The following is a 19,675-nucleotide window of genomic DNA, read 5'->3' on the forward strand; positions in this document are numbered from 1 at the left end:
TATATTAAACTAGTAGGCAAGGGAGTCGTAGAGCAAAGGGGTTGGCGGGGAGCTGATTCCTTAAAATAAATTTTTTATTTAATCTTTTTATAATTTATAAAATTTTAAATTGGTAATAATAAAATTGTAATTTCATCTCTTCAAAATAATAAAAATTTGATTTAATCCTTTAAAATTATAAAGATATAAACTATTAAAATGATAAAATTACATGTTTATTATTATAAAAATATATAATTTGATTCAATCTTTTTCAAAAAATTTCTAGCTTCATCGCTAAAGCATGGTGACATAAAAATAAGGATAAACTACATCTAAAGTTATTAAATTATTACAAAGTATACAAATAGTTATTGAATTGTTTGAAATCTTTATTTTAGTCATTGGGTTTCTTTTTTCAAATTCGAATAACGAGCTCTAAGCAATATCAATACGGTGGATTAATAAATCAATATCTATTAACAAGTAAAAAAATATACTTTAGATCCAAATTGATCTAATTTACCATCAAAGATCGGAGAAGAAAACAATATGAATTTTAGCTTGTAAAATTTACAACGTTTAAAATTATTTGATGAAAAAAACCCGCATTATAGCGTAGAAGAGGAAAAAGACTTTCTAATTGCATATGTGATACAAATAAAAATATTATACAACAATAATTTTAATAATTTGATACTTTAAATAAAAATATAAATTCACTAATAATTTAATGAAATTAAAATAATTTACCCTCTATTTAATATTATTTTACATTAAATTATTTTAAAAATCTAGCAAGGTGGCATAAAAGTACAGAGGAAACACCAAAACAGTAAAAAAGGACATCCTGACCTGACTACTGCAAAGTGCAAACATATTTGACCCATTTTGTTTGATGCTATCACATGTCCTACGCTTTGGTAGGCCTGACCTGTAATGTCTTTTCATTTTCCACTCGATTTTTCATTTAAATAATAAAGATATTTATGGGGAAATATAATTATATTTTTATAGGGTAAACCACACTGTTGGTTGCTGAATTATGGTTAAATTTTTGTTTTGGTCATTTAAATAAAAAAAGTTATAATTTAGTCATTAAACTGTTTGAAATTTTTTATTTAAGTTAACAAACTATTCCAAAAGTTTTTATTTAAGTTACTAAGCTACTAAGTTTTTTTTTTTTAAAACTTCGCTAGAGAGCTTCAAATAATGATTTAACAATCGGTATGGTGGATTAGTATCTATTGACGAGTAGAAGAATATACCTTAGATCGAAGTCTATTTAAAAGTCAATATCGGAGATTGAAGAAAAAAGTTGTTATATGAAAAAAAACTAAACTGTAAAAAAAGAGAAAAAAAACTTTGAATTAGTTCAAGCAGTGTGAACAAAGAAAGTCATATAACATTAATTTTAATAGCCTAATAGATGTGATCATGGGTGGGTTTGGGCTGAGCCTCAACATAATTTTAAGCTCGTTTTTTAGGCCCAGACTCGGCCTAAAAAATGAGCCTAAATTTTGCCTAAACTCAACTAAAAAAAAAATACTAAAATCCATGCTCGACCTGCCTGCATTAAATTTTTTATATAAAAATAAATTTAAAAAATATAATACATCAAATACACTAAAAATATTAAAATAAATATTTTTTAACAAATTAAAAATAAATTAAAAAGTATTTACTAACACCAAGATAAGTACAAAAATTAACAATAAAAACAATAGTTATATAATATTCAAACAATAACGATAAAAATAATAATAATATAATAGCGAAATTATAACAAAATAGTGGTAGAATAGCACCAAAATATTGGAAACAACAACAAATTGATTTTTTTTGCAAATACAAATTGGGCTCGAGCCAGAGTTAAAAAAAGCTTACTTGATGCCTAACTTGTTTTGAAAACAATCTTCATTTTTTTGCCCAAACCTACTTTTCTGGCAGGCCTTTGGGTCGAGTGACTTAACTCATGATTAAGTCTACAGTTCAGTGACTTAAATAAAAATTTTAAATAGTTGATTGATTAAATTATAATTTTTTAATTAAATAATCAAAATAAAAATTTACTTGTAGTTTAATGACTAATTGTGTAATTTATCCAAAAATATAATAAAAATAATGTATTTTTATGAATAATGATAGTTGATATGAACTTTTGGATCTGTCCGGCTAGTCTTACCTAACTCCGCGTACTAGACTCAAAGTAAGACAAAATTACATGGATTATTTGAGTATTCTCACTTCAATTCTCTTCCTTTTTTTTGTTTTTTGTTTTTTCCTAATGTTAATATATGTTTTTTAATTTTGAATATATTACCATACGATATGAAAAATAATAAATATTTTGAAAAATAGCAAATATAGTATTTTAATAAATAAATAAATAAAAATTATTCCTAATTTATATAATACATATATTATTTTATCTCTGCCTTCACTTTTCTATACTCTCCATAAAAAGAAAAAAAGGTTCACATTTCTAACATTACCCTACAGAAAAATCTCATCCCTCAGACTTTTATATTTATTACAAAGTTTGCGTGACCTTCTCAAACTCATCAAGATTTTTTATCAATTGAGTCTTAACTCGATTGATATAAATATTGAAGATGTGAATTTAAGTATATTGTTATCTTCTTATTTATAAATTAAAAAAATAGATATAATCATTTTCTTTTTGATATAAAAATATGAGTTTTATTAAATCGATTATTAAAAATATCGAATCAGACTAATTATACTTACCTTAACAAATAAAATACAGACCTCTTCTACAAAAGAATTTTTATTATTTTAATCCCAACTCAATACTAAACAAGTACGAACTAATTAAATATTTATATTAACGTATTACCTTTTTCTTGAAATAGATTTTGAAGGAAGAGCGTTACGTCTGAAATTATTATCATCAAAATCTATAAAAAGTTTCCTTTTCTATCATTACCCTAAAAAAATCTCATCCCTTCGATTTTTATTTTATTGTTACAAAATTGCCGTGAGGTCCTCAAATTTGTTTTTATTGCAAAAATACCCTTCAGTTGCCAATCATTTAAGGGGTGTACTAGTTGTATGTATGTTTACGATTTTCATTGTGGAAGGAAGAGATTGATTTGCGTTTGTCATTGAAGGAAGAGACACAAAAAGCGAAAAGAGAGAAGGAGAAAATCAGCCGCCGCCATTGCCATTGCCATTGCCTTCGCCGACGCCGACGCCAATTTTCCATCAGCATCGGCAGCTGTGATTTACTGTCTATATATAATATAACCATAATCTATGCCAGTCCCAGCCTTTGGGTATTCTTTTATTTCCTTATGAACGCCTTGGACAAGCCGTGTTGCTCCTCTTCCTCCTCCTCTTCCAATCTCAGCCGCTTCATTGCCGGCCTCTTAATCTCCCTTCTATTCCATTCATTCCAGCTGATTTCTAATTTCCTCACTCCTATACACCCGTAATTCTTCGTCTCTAATCCATGGATCTGCTCCGCTTCCAAGGTTATTAACCGATTTCTAATATTCATTCTCTTTATTTCATTTTATTTATGAGTTTAATGTTGAACTCTTATGTGTATATATGTGTATGTATGTGTATATATATCAGGCATTGAGAGGCAGGAGGAGGCAGCAGTTCCCTGTGTCATTGTGATAGGAGGTGGTATTTCCGGCCTTGCTGCCGCTCGGACTCTGACTGATGCTTCTTTCAAGGCAATGATTCTACACCATTATTGGTATTGTTATTGTTATCATTTGCTGTTCAATTGACAGACTTTTTGTTTATCTTCAGGTAATCCTGTTGGAATCACGAGAAAGACTTGGTGGTCGCATCCATACTGATTTCTCTTTTGGTTGCCCTGTGGATATGGGAGCTTCATGGAAAGTCATCTTTTTTCTCCTCCTCTTTCTTTAATAGGCTTTAGATCTTGATATTTCTCTTACTTTGCTTCTTTATAATTCCATTGAATGATATCAGGAAATGTTAGATTTCATTTTCTGTCTAGACGTCAGACATTTTTTTTTGGTTTAAAATGTTTGTCAGATACTTGAGATGATCTAAATTGGCTACTAGTGTGCAATGTGGAAGGATAAATGGATATAATCTGCTATTTAAGTTGAAAGAGTGTTCTCTTAGACTTGTTAGCTAGCATTAAAATCATATTTCTCTCTGTCAGTCATATTTTTAATTGCAAAGTCTAAGTGGCTCAGGAGGCTAATATGAATAATGAATCTATGTCTTGTCTATTAATTATCTTTCTAATATTTCAGGCTACACGGAGTATGCAATGAGAATCCCTTAGCTCCATTAATATCCTCTCTGGGCCTTAAATTGTACCGTACTAGTGGTGACAATTCTGTGTTGTATGACCATGATTTGGAAAGGTAATCTTTTCTAACTTTCTGCTTATACGTTTCTAGCATGCTCTCAAGATCACATGCATGGTTCTTCTGACAAATGACAATACCAATACCAATACTGTGCTATTCTTTTCTTTTTCCTCATGGGCCTCACGGCTTTCATCAATCTATATTGCATCATTATACTGGTCTTGGATCCTTTATACATTGTTTCATCCTGCCATATGTCCCAAACTCAGATAAACAATGTTCTTAGTAGACTGAAAGCAGGATATGGCTTGTGAGATTTGTACCATTACTTCATGGAATGAGCAAATCTTTGCCATTGTTAAAGCATGTTCTGTAGTGAATATGGACAATGAATTTGAACATACTCTTCAACGTATATTGACATTAAATGATCACAATACTTAAAAAAAAAATTCAGTTAATCTCATATTTTTTTGAAAAGTAAAAGAACAGACAACATGGATATTTCTTTGTAATCTGTTCTCTGTCATCAATGGGGCAGTCAACGATTAGAATGAATCTTTAAACCTGAAGGTGCCAGCAGTCAATCTTGAGAAGGGGAAGGGAAGGGTCTATGATGGTGTGAGAGAAGGCTATCTTCTGTTGTGTAGGTCAAAGTCCAACCGGCTTTAACTTGTAGAAAGAAATTGTAATAGTCCTGCATGGTTTCCTATTCTTTCATTACTATCTCTATTTTTTTTTCTTTATATGGTTGGTTGTTCTAATCTCTTATTTAATGTGGTTTATATAATTTTTGTATCATGTATTAGTACGTACGTGTCAGCTAGTAATAACCAAAAGTGATACTTTGGCAACATGTATTAGTTCTGTCACGGGTCACATCACTACATGCATGTAAACCAACTTGCAGCTATAGCTTCCTTCATTGTAGTTTGAACTACTTTTGTGAGGATCTAGACTTTACTTTTATCAGTTATGCACTTTTTGATATGGATGGTCGTAAAGTTCCACAAGAGATTGTTGTTGAAGTTGGAGATGTATTCAAGAGAATACTCAAAGAGGTATTGTTCTAAATAAATGATCTAGTTTGTCTTTGCTATAACCGGGCATTGTAATGTCATGTGAAACTCATTTTCCCCCCTATATTTATGCCTCTAGACTGAGAAAGTACGGGATGAACACAAGAAGGACATGTCAGTCCTTAAAGCAATATCAATTGTGCTAGATAGGAATCCTGAGTTAAGGTATTTGTGTTTCGCATCACTATCTCATTACCTTGTTGATAAACATGGGTTTATTTAGTGTCATTGACATGTCCTATTTTTTATAGACAAGAAGGACTTGCCTATGAAGTGATGCAGTGGTACATATGTAGAATGGAAGCTTGGTTTGCTGCAGATACAGATATGATATCCTTGAAATGCTGGGATCAGGCAAGTATTACTTGTTTAACAGCTAAACTCTATTAATTTGCTGTCCTTGTTGGAGACCTGATATCTTTGTTTATGGACATAGTAATTGTTACTTAAACACGATAACAATCTTACACTATGCCTTTCATTTTAAATTTTGAGTTGTCCGTCAGATAGCTTGTGGTGTCATAGATTTGTGAAGAAGGTAAAGATGTAGTAATTTAAACCTGTAATCATGTGCAAAATGATTTACAGGTCTGGAACCATACTAGGTAACACTTCCATACCAATCCATAAAACTTGTTGCAATCATATTAGCTGACCCTTCTTGTGAAAGGAGAATGAAAACTGAGGAGTAACAGTTACATTAGTTTTTATTATACTTGCACAATGACTTGAATTTGGGGTCTATCATGTGGGTTTAACTAAAAGAAAAAGGGGAAAATACCCATCATTGAGAGCACCTACCTGGCTGGCCCTATTACCTTTTTGGTCTTTTTCATCTATCACATGAACATTCGAAAGTCCTTTTCTCTTATTTTCTTCATTTGTATTTTTTTCTAGAAATTTCCATCTGGGTGTCTTCTCAATGGAGCCCCTTCTATTCTAACATTTGACCAGATCAACTCCACTTCAACTTTAAACTCTACCTACATCTTTCACTATTGCAAATCAGAATCTCGAAGCTTTTCAACACTGGTTTGCATGAAGTGACGCTGATTAATTTAGTCATGTTCTAATTGTGTAGAAAACGAAGAAGTTCCTGAAAATTTCACATAAAAACACAACATTTTAGCATTACATTTTAATCCTATAATAGAGTTCAAAACATTTCATCTGATCTATTAAGAAAATTAATGGTTGCTCACTGAAATGGTGGCTGATTTGCGATGTGCAGGAACAAGTCCTTTTGGGTGGTCATGGACTTATGGTGCAGGGTTATGACCCCATAATAAAAGAACTTGCTAAAGATATTGATGTTCGCTTGAATCATAGGTAATGTTTGGTGCATCAAAATGGTTCTCTGATTTGCTAATTACATATCTTTGTTAAATGCTTTAATGCAAGTAAAATAATATTCTGCTCCTGTACCGAAGAGATTTAGTCTAGACAAAGCATATAACTATGCTTGTGTCTCTTTTACTAGTATAGTACTAGATCCAGCATTGACCCTCAATTGGTAACAGGGTTTAGTATGTATTTTGGTGCCCAAAGCTATGGTCAGCTGTTTTGACTTGGTACACAAATTTAAAAATGTGCAATATGGTACTTGAACTTTGCTTCTGTTTACTAAAGCTTGCATCTACCACCGGTGGTAGAGAAGGCATGGCATATCCCCAACCCACTCAGTTACTTCATAATGATGTGGCCCTGGTGGTGGGGAAGATGTGACAGTTCTATGCTTAGTCCTTGCCAGAGTTGTAGAATATGCAATCTGAACCTCGTAGATAAGCAAAATTTGAGTACCTTATTGCACGTTTTAAATTTTAGGTGCAAAATCACATTTGGTTATAGTTAAGGTACCAAATTTGCCTGTTAAGTCTTGCTAACGGTAGAAATTTACTTTTCTATGCTCCATTGATGCTTGCGCTTTATTTCTTCCCTAATTTTCTTCTTCCTTTTTGTTTCATTAATCTGATATTAGAAAGATACAATCTGACGTTTAAATGAGGCCTACACTGTTCTAGCATTTCAACTTTTTGAGATTTTGATCATATATTTACTCAAATTCCATTTTATTTACTTGGGATGTTGAATACTGAAATTGAGTAGCTGTGATCTCCATGTGTACAGTCAGCATGTTACTTTTATTGTTGGGAACTGTAAATATATTCTTGTAGCATATAAAATGACATTTTGTTTCTTTAAATGAAAATTAAGAATGGGAATTGTTTATGGTGCTTGTCAGGCAACAAAGATTTTGATTCTTTTATGGATATTGATGAGTAGGGTTTCTAAAATATCCAGAGGATGTGATAACGTGGTGGTCAATGTTGAGAACGGATTGAGCTTCATTGCTGATGCTGTTATAGTAACTGTACCCCTCGGGGTTCTTAAAGCCAATTTGATTCAGTTTGAACCAAAGTTGCCAGAATGGAAGGTTGCTGCAATTTCAGATATTGGTGTTGGTAACGAAAACAAGATTGCCTTACTATTCGACCGAGTCTTTTGGCCAAATGTTGAGCTGTTAGGCATTGTTGCACGCACTTCTTATTCTTGTGGTTATTTTCTCAATCTTCACAAGGCAACAGGCCATCCTATTCTTGTCTATATGGCTGCTGGAAGATTTGCTGACGATCTCGAGAAGTTTTCTGATGAATATGCTGTGAACTTTGTGATGTCGCAGTTGAAGAAAATGTTTCCTGATGCAACTGAGCCGGTAAATTTATGGCTTCCAGCTATTTATTTTATATAACTTGATTTATCCTACCTAGACTAAACTTGGGTGGTTTAAGGAATTATGTTTGCTAATCTGCCTGAATCTTCTTTCTAAATGTTGATAGAAAATCAAAATAGATATACTAGATTGTACAAGTTTCCGTCATGTTCTATTTTCCATAACATAATTGATCGTCTCCTATGGAAGGTGTGAGCTAATATTTGAGAATGGTAAATGCGAAACAGGTACAATATCTGGTGTCACATTGGGGAACAGATCCAAATTCCCTTGGCTGTTATTCATATGATCCAGTCGGGATGGCAGGAGATGTGTATGATAAGCTTAGAGAACCTTTGGATAATCTTTTCTTTGGAGGGGAAGCAGTTACCGAGGAGCACCAAGGGTCGGTGCACGGAGCTTACTCTTCTGGAGTCCTGGCTGCCAGAAACTGTGAGAGCCATCTCTTAGAGAGATTAGGTGACTTTAGAAAGCTCCAGCTAATCTCCTTTAGTGGTGATGCATTATTAGAACCCATATTTCCTCTCCAGATATCTAGGATGTGAACTTCATTTTACCTATTACAAAGACCTGTCTGAGTTGCCTTGATTTTCTAATTAGATTTAAAAAAGAAAATCATCCAACTTGTTAAAATACTATTATATACTGTATCACTAAATGTGACTACTGCTTTCAATTTCCATCCCCAAAAGGTGGAAGAAAATAAATTTCAGATGTTTGATAGATATGCTGCTTCATTAGTATTTGTTTATTTACTGGCTTCTGATATGCAAGACATGCTATTCATATTTGGGTGTGAGTCTTCCATACAAAAAGCTATTTTTATATAATGGACTTACAAAAAGAATGTAGTTTATGAGATGTTAAAATCAATGAGGAGTTGAAAAGAAGCATGAGCAAAGTAATGGTTAGAATGATGAAGATGATGGAATAATATTATTCATATGTATTACAAGTTAAGACAGGAGAACGATATTAACCTTTATTTTAAACTGAGTGGAAGGGCAAACAATATTCAAACTCAGAATTTATTTAATAAGAGCCAGAGGTACCCTCTCCAACAATACAAGACATCCCCCATCCCTTCTATAAAATCTATATTGATGATGTTAAAAGTAATAACTTAAACTGAAAGCAACTTTTAATCTTCATAGAATATAACTATCTTTGCATTAATATGAAAGTCGAATAAGTGCTTAAATTATAAGACATGATAAAGTCGAGAACAACAAATATAAATTCACATCAATTAATATTTAATATCAGATTTTATTATAATCTGTTTTAATTTAATAGTTATGATTAAAAAATAAAGATGAAAATGAAATTTTGTTTATTTCAAGTGGATTCAAAAGATGTCATTATAATAGATAAGACCTCTCATGCGGTACATATAAAGGAAATGTATACATAATTAGGGATGAGATCACAACGATACCCTCTAATTAGATGGGAAAGAAAATCATCGTCGGAGCAGGTTTATTGCTAATGAAATAGTGCAAATCTTAAGCCCCAGCAATGCCAAGAACCCATATTTCCTGCAATTACACCAAATTGAATATCAAAATATTAGTATTCTTCCTCTGTCTCCTAAGAGTTTATTTCGTTAAACAATCTTATTATAAGTTCTGAACTTCTGATCATATCTACTCTTTTTAACACAATACTTAAAACTATCCATATGCGCTTCAACGCTTTCGAATTCACTTCCTCCTGTCCATTATCCATATTGAGAACTCTAAGATCAATCTTAATCCTTCCAAATTTGAGAATTAGGTCACATAATAAGTTTAAGGTTAAATCACTATGTGTACTTTGCCAACTTTTCTCAGTTTAAATTTTATTTTCAATTTAAGCTTTAAACTTGACAATTAACCTTAAAAGTCTTAGCTTTTCTTAATCCAAATTAAGCCTCGACAATTATCTAGTCCTTAAAAGCCCTAGAATTCAGGCTTTAAAATGAGAAAAAGTATTAAATTTAAATCTCAAATAATGATTTAACTCATAAGTTTATTTTCATCCTGATTTCGGTAGAAATAAAAATTTGATTGAAATAACATTCTTAAATTGCATCATATCAAAATTTTTAAAAAATTTTATGATATGAACAATATTAAAAGTTACGTCATCAAATCTGAATGATTTCTTAAATTTTGTGACCAAAATGAACTAATTATCAATTTTAATGGTGCCCAAATTTAGTGAACAAAATATTTAATTCCCAAGTTGGAACTAAAAAAACCCTAATTGACAAGTTCATAAACTAAAATTCATATTTAACTGACCCTATATCTTCAAACTTCAAGGTATAATAAAACAATAAGTTGAGAAACTATCACTTTCGCATCCGGTTTGAACTTGTATTTAACCTTTGACTAAAATGATCAAAAAATTCGGTTGTTAGGAAACCAATACTCAATTAAAACATTTTTAAGTTTATAAAATTCAAACTGCAATTGACCCTCACGAATAATAAATAAGCAAAGAAGAAGAAATATACCCAATAGTGAGTCGTTTCTGGGGATCTCCGGTGGAATAGCCGGTGAAGTAGAAATAACGGGTGACGGTGTAAAAAAGTCCAAGCGCAGCGGAGATGCAAGGATGAGCCATCCCTCCCAAAATCATCAGTACGAAGAACATAGGCATCATCTCCAGCGAGTTTTGATGCCCTCTCTGCAATCAAAAAATTAATTCAACTCGCTTCGTTTTGAACAATTTTTTTTAGAAGAAGCAAAAAAATAAGAAACAAAAATGAAACCTGAACACAGTTGAAGAGCTTTGCATCTTTGTTCTCGGATTCAAGAGCGTAAAGGGTGGGGTAATAAACCTTATACTTCTTGCGAGCCATCCCTACTTGGATACCCATCCATATGCTGAGAAAGCAGTAAGCCACCACCACTAACACTACGTACCCGTATTCTTTAGCTAAAAACTCCATGGATCTCTCTGATTAGGCTTCCCCTAAGTGATTTCTAAACTTTTTAAATGCCTCTGCCTATCTTTTTAACAACGAACCAAACCCTATCGCTTTTTAATTCCAGATTCTTCCAGTGGGATCTGAATCTGCTCAGACTGACTTAAGTAATTCTTGTGAGAAATTCTATGGAAAGTGAGGTGAGCTTTCCATAACCTCCCTTGTAATAGGGAATGGAATACCGGATTATCCGGTCAAATTATTTTACAGAAAATTTCATTTCATCTTTTCTCATATATAAATTAATCAATTTTGGTATAAAAAACTTATTTTGCATATATATATATACAGTAATAAATTTTAAAATAAAATAAAATAAATAAAATTTATAAGAAATTAATATTTTGCAATTTCGCACCTCATAATTTTTTTTTATATAATAAAAAGAAAGTAATTAAACTACCTTAATCAACAAACTCATACATGAGATGTACCTATTTTATCTTCTGATTGTAATTTCCTAATATGAAAAATAGGGAAATCAATAATTCTAAATTCAACATCCTCCTTAGTACAAGTCTTAGCTAGCCAATCTGTCATCTTGGAATATATTCAAATTTTACGCTTTGGATATGCCTTATTGCTTCGTTAATATTCCTAATAAGAGTAGTGGATAGGTAATTCGCGTTGCTCTCCTTTATTAATTCAATAGCCATTAAACAATCACTTTCCATAAGTATCTTAGTGTAGTTTTTAATCCGAGCTATTTTTAGCCATGCAAGATAGCCTATAATTATGAAGTAACCGTATTTTCTCAACCAATAAATCTTCTAAACCGTGTTACCCGAAGAATCGTGAGAATCTTATATCACTCCTTCATAATTTTTAGTATTTCTACATAATTATTGGTACTCCTTCATAATATGTTATCAAAATTAAGTTTTGTCATTAGAAATCAATTTTGGTATAAAAATATATATTTTTGCTTACTTATAAAATTTGTTTTATATATTAATAAAATTTAAAAAAAAAAGTAAAGCAAATTTTATCAGATGAACTAATATTTAATAATCCATCGTATTTTTGGTAATCCCTCATAATAATTGTGTGATCTTATTAAATTTATTTCATTTATTTAATTTTTCAAAATTTTAAAACTATCATTATATATAATTTATTTCAAACCAACTTTTCGTTATAAAATCTTATTGAAATTTCTTAATATTTCAAAATAATTTTTTACTCCAAAATTTTGTCTTGTTCCAAATCCTCATTTCGAAATCATACAAAATTATAGAAATATCGAAAATTATAAGGAAATAAAAAAGAGAAAATACAAAAGATATTGAGAAAATGCTAAAAAATGAGGAAATATAACAAATTATGAGAAAGTAGCATGATGGAATATAAAAATTATAAGTACAAAAAAAAAAAAAACAAGACGGGTGCAAAAGATATAAGAGACTACCAAAATTGGTTGGTCTCATTAAATTTATTTTATTTATTTAATTTATCAAAATCTTAAAATTATCATTATATATAATTTTTCTCTACCAAATTTTAGCAAGAAAAATAATAATTTAATTTACCAATTTTATCTATCTAAAAATTCTAATAAAATTTCTCAATATTCAAAAATAATATTTTTTCACTCCAAAATATAATTCCCATTCCAAACCTTCATTCCAAAACCATATAAAATATAATGAAATAATACTAGAAATTATGAGAGTGTACCAAGAATTATGAAGGAATACCAAAAAATTTGAGAAAATATCAAAATATTTGAAAGAGGGTCAAAAAGGAAGAAGGAAATACCAAAAATTTAAGGAAGTACAAAAACTTATAAGGGAATATAAAAATTATGAAGAAGTAGAAGAAAACACGAGAAGTACAAAAAAAAAAATTGCTTGGCCTCATTAAATTTATTTAATTTGTCAAAATTTAAAATTATCATTATATATAGTTTTTTCTGTGCCAAATATAACAAGAAAAAATAGTAAATTAAAATTTACCTGGAAATACCAAAATTCTAAGAAATACTACAAATTATAAGGGAATACAAAAAATTATTTGAAAGTACCAAAAATACGAGGGAGTAACAAAATTTCTGAATAAGTATCAAAATTATGAGATAATACCAAAAATTATGAGGAAGTACCAAAAATTATGAGGGACTATAAAAATTGGCTGATCTTAAATTTGTTTCATTTATTTAATTATTTAAAATTTTAAAACTATCATTATATTTAAGTTTTTTCGTACCAAATATTATCATGAAAAAATAATTTAAAAGTTATCATTTTTTCATCTATAAAATCCCAATGAAATTGCTTAATATTAAAAAATAATATATTTTTACCCTAAAATTATATTTCTCATTCCAAATCCTCATTTCAAATTATACAAAAATTATGTGATTATACAAAAAATTCTCGTTTCTATAAATCGAGTTTGTTAATATTAAATAAGGATATTTACGGAGTTAGCATATTGATGAATTGAAAATTGGTTAAGTGATTTAGCCGAAATTATGAGTAAGTAAGGCTTAGGGACTAAATCGTAAAAATTTAATCGCTATAAATTTTTAATTAGAATAAGGCTTGGGGACTTAAATAAAAATTATTCAAATGACCAAAAAAAAATGGACTGATTTGAGATAGATGTTAGTGGGATGTGATGTTAATTATCATAGATTAAGTTAATTAAAGTTTAAGCCTAATTAATTATATGTTCGAAGGACCAAAACAAAAAATGGACTGATTTGAGTTGAAACATGTTATATGTTGTATTGGAATGTTGATTTGATTATGAATTGATAATGATGAAATGTGAATTGAACTATGTGATGAAATTGGAAATTGGTTACCTTATTAACTGTATGGGTTTATACTTTGATTTAGCCGATGATGCACTTTCGTATGCCAATATATTTACTTTGGTTTATCTGATGATGCACTGCATGTGCCAGTATATTTGTTTCGGTTCATCTGATGATGCACTTACGTGTTCCAATATATTTGCTTTGGTTTATCCTACGATGCACCTATGTGCCAGTATGATCACTTCGCTTCATCCGATGATGCACCTTATGTGCCAGTATAATTTCTTCGGCTTGCCCGATGATGCACTATAGGTACCAGTATACTTCGTTCAGTTGATCCGATGATGCACTACGGTGTCAGATTAAGATGTAGATTGACTAATCCATGTATTCGTCTTGAAATTCGAGTCAAGTTAATAGGATTATATAAACATGATTTGGTTATATGATAGATTGAAATGAAATGTGAATTGATTTGGTATAAATGCATACATATGAAATGTGATATTCAATAGCATGTGAAAGACCATGCAAATTGGCTAAAAACAAGCCCTAAGGGCTGATGAAGCAATAACGAGTTAATAGGCTTGGAAATGGTTGAGTACTAAATATGAATGGAACTTATGTGTTTATATGTAGTAATGGTTATTGTGAAATGAATCAGAAATGGTATGTTTTGAGTACATATTAATGTATTGAAATGTAAAGATGATCATATGCAAGTTACTCTGGTAATGGAAGTATTTGGTATGCAACTATGTAAGATTTGATTGTAAAATTTCAGTAGGTTTAATTGTATGCAATAATTTTAAACTTGTTTTGCATTGGCTTAAATTATGGAAATACCACCAATCGTATTTGCTCAGCGTACGATTTGTTTTCTTCGTGCACAAGTATAGTAGATTTCCAAGTGTTCGAGCAGTAAATCCAGCATCCAGCAAGCGATCTCCGACTCAGTAAAGTTTCCATTTTGTTTTAAGTATGACATGTACCTAGGTTGAGTCAAATTTTGGCATAGCATGATACTTATGAACTTTTGGACTTAGAATTGGTATTTTGAAAGTGACTATATGTTTGATTTGTGCAACTTAGATTGTCACAATATTAGCTAGTGTATAAATGTGATATGGTTGCTATTGTAAATGGTAATGTATGTATATATGTATGTATTCTTTTGGCAAGTAGTTTAATGGTTAGTTTAGCGAAGTAACTTAGGTAATTGGATGAAAATGATGAAATGAATGGAATGTATATGTGCTAGAAAGGTTTTATGATTTGAAACTGAACCAATTAGTGATATGATTTTGGCTGAAGAATGTGTTATGATTTGTGAATTGATTGGTTTGTAATATGTTGAAACAATATGTTATGTCGCGGCGAGATCAGGTCACCATGCCATGACAGGACGTCGAGTATGGGTTGTTGCAATGAGGAGCTAAGTCAGTTTGTTGCGCCGCGACGAGGAACTCCCAACGTCAACCTAGAATTTTGTTAATATTACAGTTTAGTCCCAAATCGATATTAGGTTAGTAATAGAGCTTTCGTAGGCTTGTGTAAGACCTGAGAATGAATATAAATGGTATCTAATGCTTATATTACTTGTAATTAACTGTGTAATGGTAATATTTGAATGTAATTTAATTGTAGTTGCTCCGGCAATGAATGTGGCATCTTGTAGATCGGACCTGGTAATCGAGCCAGGTATGGAGTGTTACATACCAGAAATTACGAGGGAATACCAAAAAAGTGAGGAAATATGAAAAATTCTAAGGAAGTACCAAAAATATATATTAATATAGACAATATTTTAGATCAATATTGTGACAGCCCTAATTTGACCCTAGTCGAAAAGTGGTTTCGGGGCCACAAAACCGAGTCATAAAAATAATTAACCGTTATATTCTGTAACGCCCCCTAACCCTATACCGTCATCGGAACAGGGTTACGAGACATTACCAGACAAAGACAATTTCGGTCATTAATTAAAATAAATATTTACACACATCCTAATTTTAAGATGTCGTCCCTTTAATGGGCCCTCGCGGTCCAATATGAACAGTAAATTCAATTCGGGACTAATTTAGAATCACTACGAATTTTTAGTAAATTTCAAAATTCATACTACATACCGTTGCCAACCATAATTTACTCATTTCATGAGTACATCTACAACCTAAATGACTCTCATAAAACATTCTAGGTACATGCCGTTACCAATAATTAACACACTTTACCTTAATGAATTCGGGATCGAACTGGGATGCTGATTCAACGTTCTATCTTTACTAAACTCGCAAGACGAAACAAACCGACACATTGAGTATGGTATACTCATGGTATTTCCATAATCCGAACACTTAATAATATAACAATTAAACTTAAAATCACAATAACAATTATAAGTATTCATTTATTTGTTTTATAGATAAAATTTCAATTACTTACCATATAAATTCTATACAAGTCATATAACAAACACAATAACATATTTGTTCAATTCTTTTCATTTACTTACCGTATAAATTCTATACAATATATTCACAATTCACTTGTTTTCACACTTTACTTCTTAACAATATACCATTTTAATTCATTCTAACATCAATCATCATCCATTTGAACTTCACTCATTTCATGAACCTTTTGGTTCATGTTTTCAATCTCATATCTCAATTTCAATTCTCAATTCAATTTCTCATTTCATTCCAATAGCTCAATCAAATTCACTCGACTTATCTTTTCACTTATTTACCCTATTAACAAGACTCGGACCTTGGCGGATACACGGATCCAACCAAACACACCAATATGGCACCCAAGGCCTCATCGGATAGTTCAAGCAATATTTGACACCCAGTGTCTCATCGGCCTAGCCAAGTAAAGTTGGTACCCAAGACCTCATCGAATCTATCCGAAGAAATATAGTGACACCAGTGTCTCATCGACTCGAGGTCGAAGAATCCTGAACACTTCCAATCCTATGGCATGCCAACTATATCCGCCTCACTGACATCATTAATAGGGTATTCAATTCACTTTCAATTTTTTCAATCAATACACATTTTAATTAATCACATAAATTCATAATTCAATACAATTCAATTCACTTTTCAATAACAAATATCCAAATATCACAAATCTCATATTTAAAATTTTCAAACAATTTATATTTCAATTCAATTAAAATAATCAATATATATTCAATATTCAATATATATATCTATATATATATACGCCAATTCAATCAATATAAATTCAATAAATTCATCACATACGATATCAATCCATTTCATTTGCAAAACACAATAATTCTTACTTCAAAACACTTAATATACATATTAAGAAATAAATTCAACAATTAAGTATTAGGTTCGGATTATAGAAATACAAACCGTAATTTTCGAGCTAACTCCGTTGACTTTGTCTTGTCCTTTCTTAGCCGATATTTCGGTACCACATTGACTACGAAATTAATACAATTCATAATCATTAATACATTACTAATTCATATCTTGAGTTATAGAATTCTAAATTAAGATCCGCTAATTTTTCCTGAAACTAGACTCACAAATCTTCTTACAATAAAATTTTCAGAATTTTTGGTTTAGCCATTAAGTACAGTTTATTCTTTAAATTCACCCCTATTCTACTGTCTGACAGTTTCGTCCCTTCTTTACTAAAAATTAATTATCTCACAGTACAGAACTCGGATAACATTCTCGTTGATTTCTAATGAAAATAGACTCATTAGGGATTCTAAACATATAACTTTAAGACTCTAATTATTTTTATTAAATTTTTGGTGATTTTCCAAAGTCATAACAGGGGAACCCAAATTCATTCTGACCTTGTCTCACAAAATTCATTATATCTCATAATTTACAATTCAATTGCTTATATCGTTTCTTCTATAAGAAACTAGACTCAATAATATTTAATTTCATATTTTATTCATCCTCTAATTCAATTTCTACAATTTTTGGTGATTTTTCAAACTTAGACTACTGCTGCTGTCCAAAATAGTCTTAGTACAAAATGTTGATTTACTTTAATTTCAATTTAATTCTAACTAAATTCACTTACTTTTCTATCTTAATTCATACTTTATTTCTATTCAAATTTCATCCATACTCTCATTTAAATATTAAATTTCCAGCATACTTTCCTAATTTCAAAATTTCATCAATTTAGTCCCTACAACATAAAACTTATAACTTACTTTACAATTTGATCCTATTATCAATTCTAGCTTGAAATTTACTCAATTAAACCCTTAATTTACTATTTTATTCAACATGAACTATACTTGAAAATCTATAAACTCTCAAAATATCAACTTAATTTCATCAAAGTCTTGTTCCAAAGCTTCTAAAACATCAAAATTTAAGAAGAAATAACTTAATTGACTTACCAAATTAAACTTTGAGCCTTGAAACCCAAATTTTCCTTTTTCTTTTTCTTTCTTTCTTTCTCTCCCGTTTCTTCTCTGTTTCGTTTGCTTTCATTCTGTTTCTTATGTTTCTTTACTTATTTATATAATATAATATATAATATAATATACTATAATATAATAATAATTTAATATATATTTTAACACATAAAAAAATCTCAGATTTTTATGTTTATGCCGCCTCACTTAGGACAAATGGCATAATTGCCATTTTGGTCCTCTTCATTTTCTTTTAATCTACAATTCAACTTTCATCCTTTATTCAATTTAGTCATTTTTCCTAATTACTCTTAATTAAACTAAATTTACTTAATTAAACTCTAATTAACCACTCAATTGACTTCGTAAATATTTTTAATAAATATTTACGAATCTATTTTTCAGAAACGGAGACCCGAAAATACACTTTTTCGGTAACGGTAAAATTCGGGTCGTTACATATTCTATGTTTATTATATATGTAAATGCATGTGTGAAAGTTTCATGCTTTGATTTTGTCATTTGTATGTGAAATTTATAAGATATGACTCATGTGATAAGACTTGAAAATGTGATGGGTAAATTTTAAAGTGCCAAATAATGCATGAACTATTGACATGGGGGCCTTGCATGTCAAATAGACCACTTTTAATATAGTGGCCGGCCATAATGATGGTTGATGGATAATATATGTTTTATTTAAGTATTATAATAAGTAATGGCATTATTTTGAAATAAAAATAATTAGTAAAATAAGAAAAAGATGATAAAATAATGGGTGTTCATCTTTCTTTCTTCATTGCCAAAATTGAAAAAGAAAAATATTGAAGAAGAAGCCAAGGCATTCGGCCATGGTTATCTCAATTTAAAGGTATGTAATGTGATTTTTTTTGTAATTGATTATGAAATTAAATTGATAAGTACATAGTATAGTTAACCAATGGTTTAAATTCATGAATCATTGAACATATATCCATTCGGCAAGTTGCTAAATTTGTGTTATTTTGATAAGTTTTTGGGAAGATGTTATTTATATGTTAAAGTAGATTAAATGATGGTTGAATAAGTTGAATTCATTGTTGAGAGGTATGAATTGAAGTTGTCGTATGTATATATATGCATTTTGGAAAGAAAATTTTGTTGTTATTTGATTTTTTTTATATATATATATATATGCACATTCGGTCATGGGGGATAAGATGAATTTAAAATGTTATAGATTGTTTTAAGATTTGTTAAATTGTTGTGGTCATTGCGAATATATGTTTAGTTAAAGAAAATTTTAAAGTGTTTAGTTAATTAGTAGGTTAATGGTGTATGCACAAATTATTTGAAATATAAACTTTGTATGAGTATTAAAAGATGTATATGAATTTGGCCTTGGGAGAATTTTT

General features: G+C 30.2%; 2 protein-coding genes and 1 long non-coding RNA gene across 3 annotated transcripts; 1 reads left to right on the forward strand and 2 right to left on the reverse strand.

The window, feature by feature from the left end:
- The first annotated feature begins 2,878 nt into the window (after window positions 1-2,878).
- LOC108469685 (probable polyamine oxidase 4) lies at window positions 2,879-8,839 on the forward strand. Its single transcript, XM_053031700.1, has 10 exons — window positions 2,879-3,476; window positions 3,583-3,686; window positions 3,766-3,853; window positions 4,244-4,358; window positions 5,278-5,365; window positions 5,463-5,548; window positions 5,635-5,737; window positions 6,615-6,712; window positions 7,667-8,096; window positions 8,342-8,839. The coding sequence occupies exons 1-10, from the start codon at window positions 3,455-3,457 to the stop codon at window positions 8,657-8,659; spliced, it is 1,452 nt and encodes a 483-aa protein (XP_052887660.1). The 5' UTR covers window positions 2,879-3,454; the 3' UTR covers window positions 8,660-8,839.
- Window positions 8,840-9,363: 524 nt separating this feature from the next.
- Window positions 9,364-11,289, reverse strand: LOC108469686 (uncharacterized). Its single transcript, XM_017770672.2, has 3 exons — window positions 10,873-11,289; window positions 10,615-10,787; window positions 9,364-9,652 (listed from the first exon to the last, which is right to left on the reverse strand). The coding sequence occupies exons 1-3, from the start codon at window positions 11,050-11,052 to the stop codon at window positions 9,577-9,579; spliced, it is 429 nt and encodes a 142-aa protein (XP_017626161.1). The 5' UTR covers window positions 11,053-11,289; the 3' UTR covers window positions 9,364-9,576.
- A 4,130-nt stretch (window positions 11,290-15,419) lies between these two features.
- Window positions 15,420-16,133, reverse strand: LOC128296472 (uncharacterized). The gene is made up of 2 exons (XR_008287084.1): window positions 16,087-16,133; window positions 15,420-15,537 (listed from the first exon to the last, which is right to left on the reverse strand). It is a non-coding gene; the product is annotated as an uncharacterized LOC128296472 (long non-coding RNA).
- Between the last annotated feature and the right edge of the window lie 3,542 nt (window positions 16,134-19,675).

This window comes from Gossypium arboreum, chromosome 8 (genome assembly GCF_025698485.1).
Source record: "Gossypium arboreum isolate Shixiya-1 chromosome 8, ASM2569848v2, whole genome shotgun sequence".
NCBI lineage: Eukaryota > Viridiplantae > Streptophyta > Magnoliopsida > Malvales > Malvaceae > Gossypium > Gossypium arboreum.

Bases quoted from the DNA above. Each gene is read 5' to 3' on its own strand.
- LOC108469685 (XM_053031700.1), top strand. From the start codon at position 3,455: ATGGATCTGCTCCGCTTCCAAG. The intron at 3,854-4,243 runs GGAAAGTCATCT...TCTAATATTTCA, and splicing joins TGTGGATATGGGAGCTTCAT to GGCTACACGGAGTATGCAAT. The intron at 8,097-8,341 runs GTAAATTTATGG...AATGCGAAACAG, and splicing joins TTCCTGATGCAACTGAGCCG to GTACAATATCTGGTGTCACA.
- LOC108469686 (XM_017770672.2), bottom strand. From the start codon at position 11,052: ATGGAGTTTTTAGCTAAAGAATACGGGTACGTAGTGTTAGTGGTGGTG. The intron at 10,788-10,872 runs GTTTCATTTTTG...TTTTGATTGCAG, and splicing joins AGCTCTTCAACTGTGTTCAG to AGAGGGCATCAAAACTCGCT. The intron at 9,653-10,614 runs GTATATTTCTTC...GTGTAATTGCAG, and splicing joins CAGAAACGACTCACTATTGG to GAAATATGGGTTCTTGGCAT.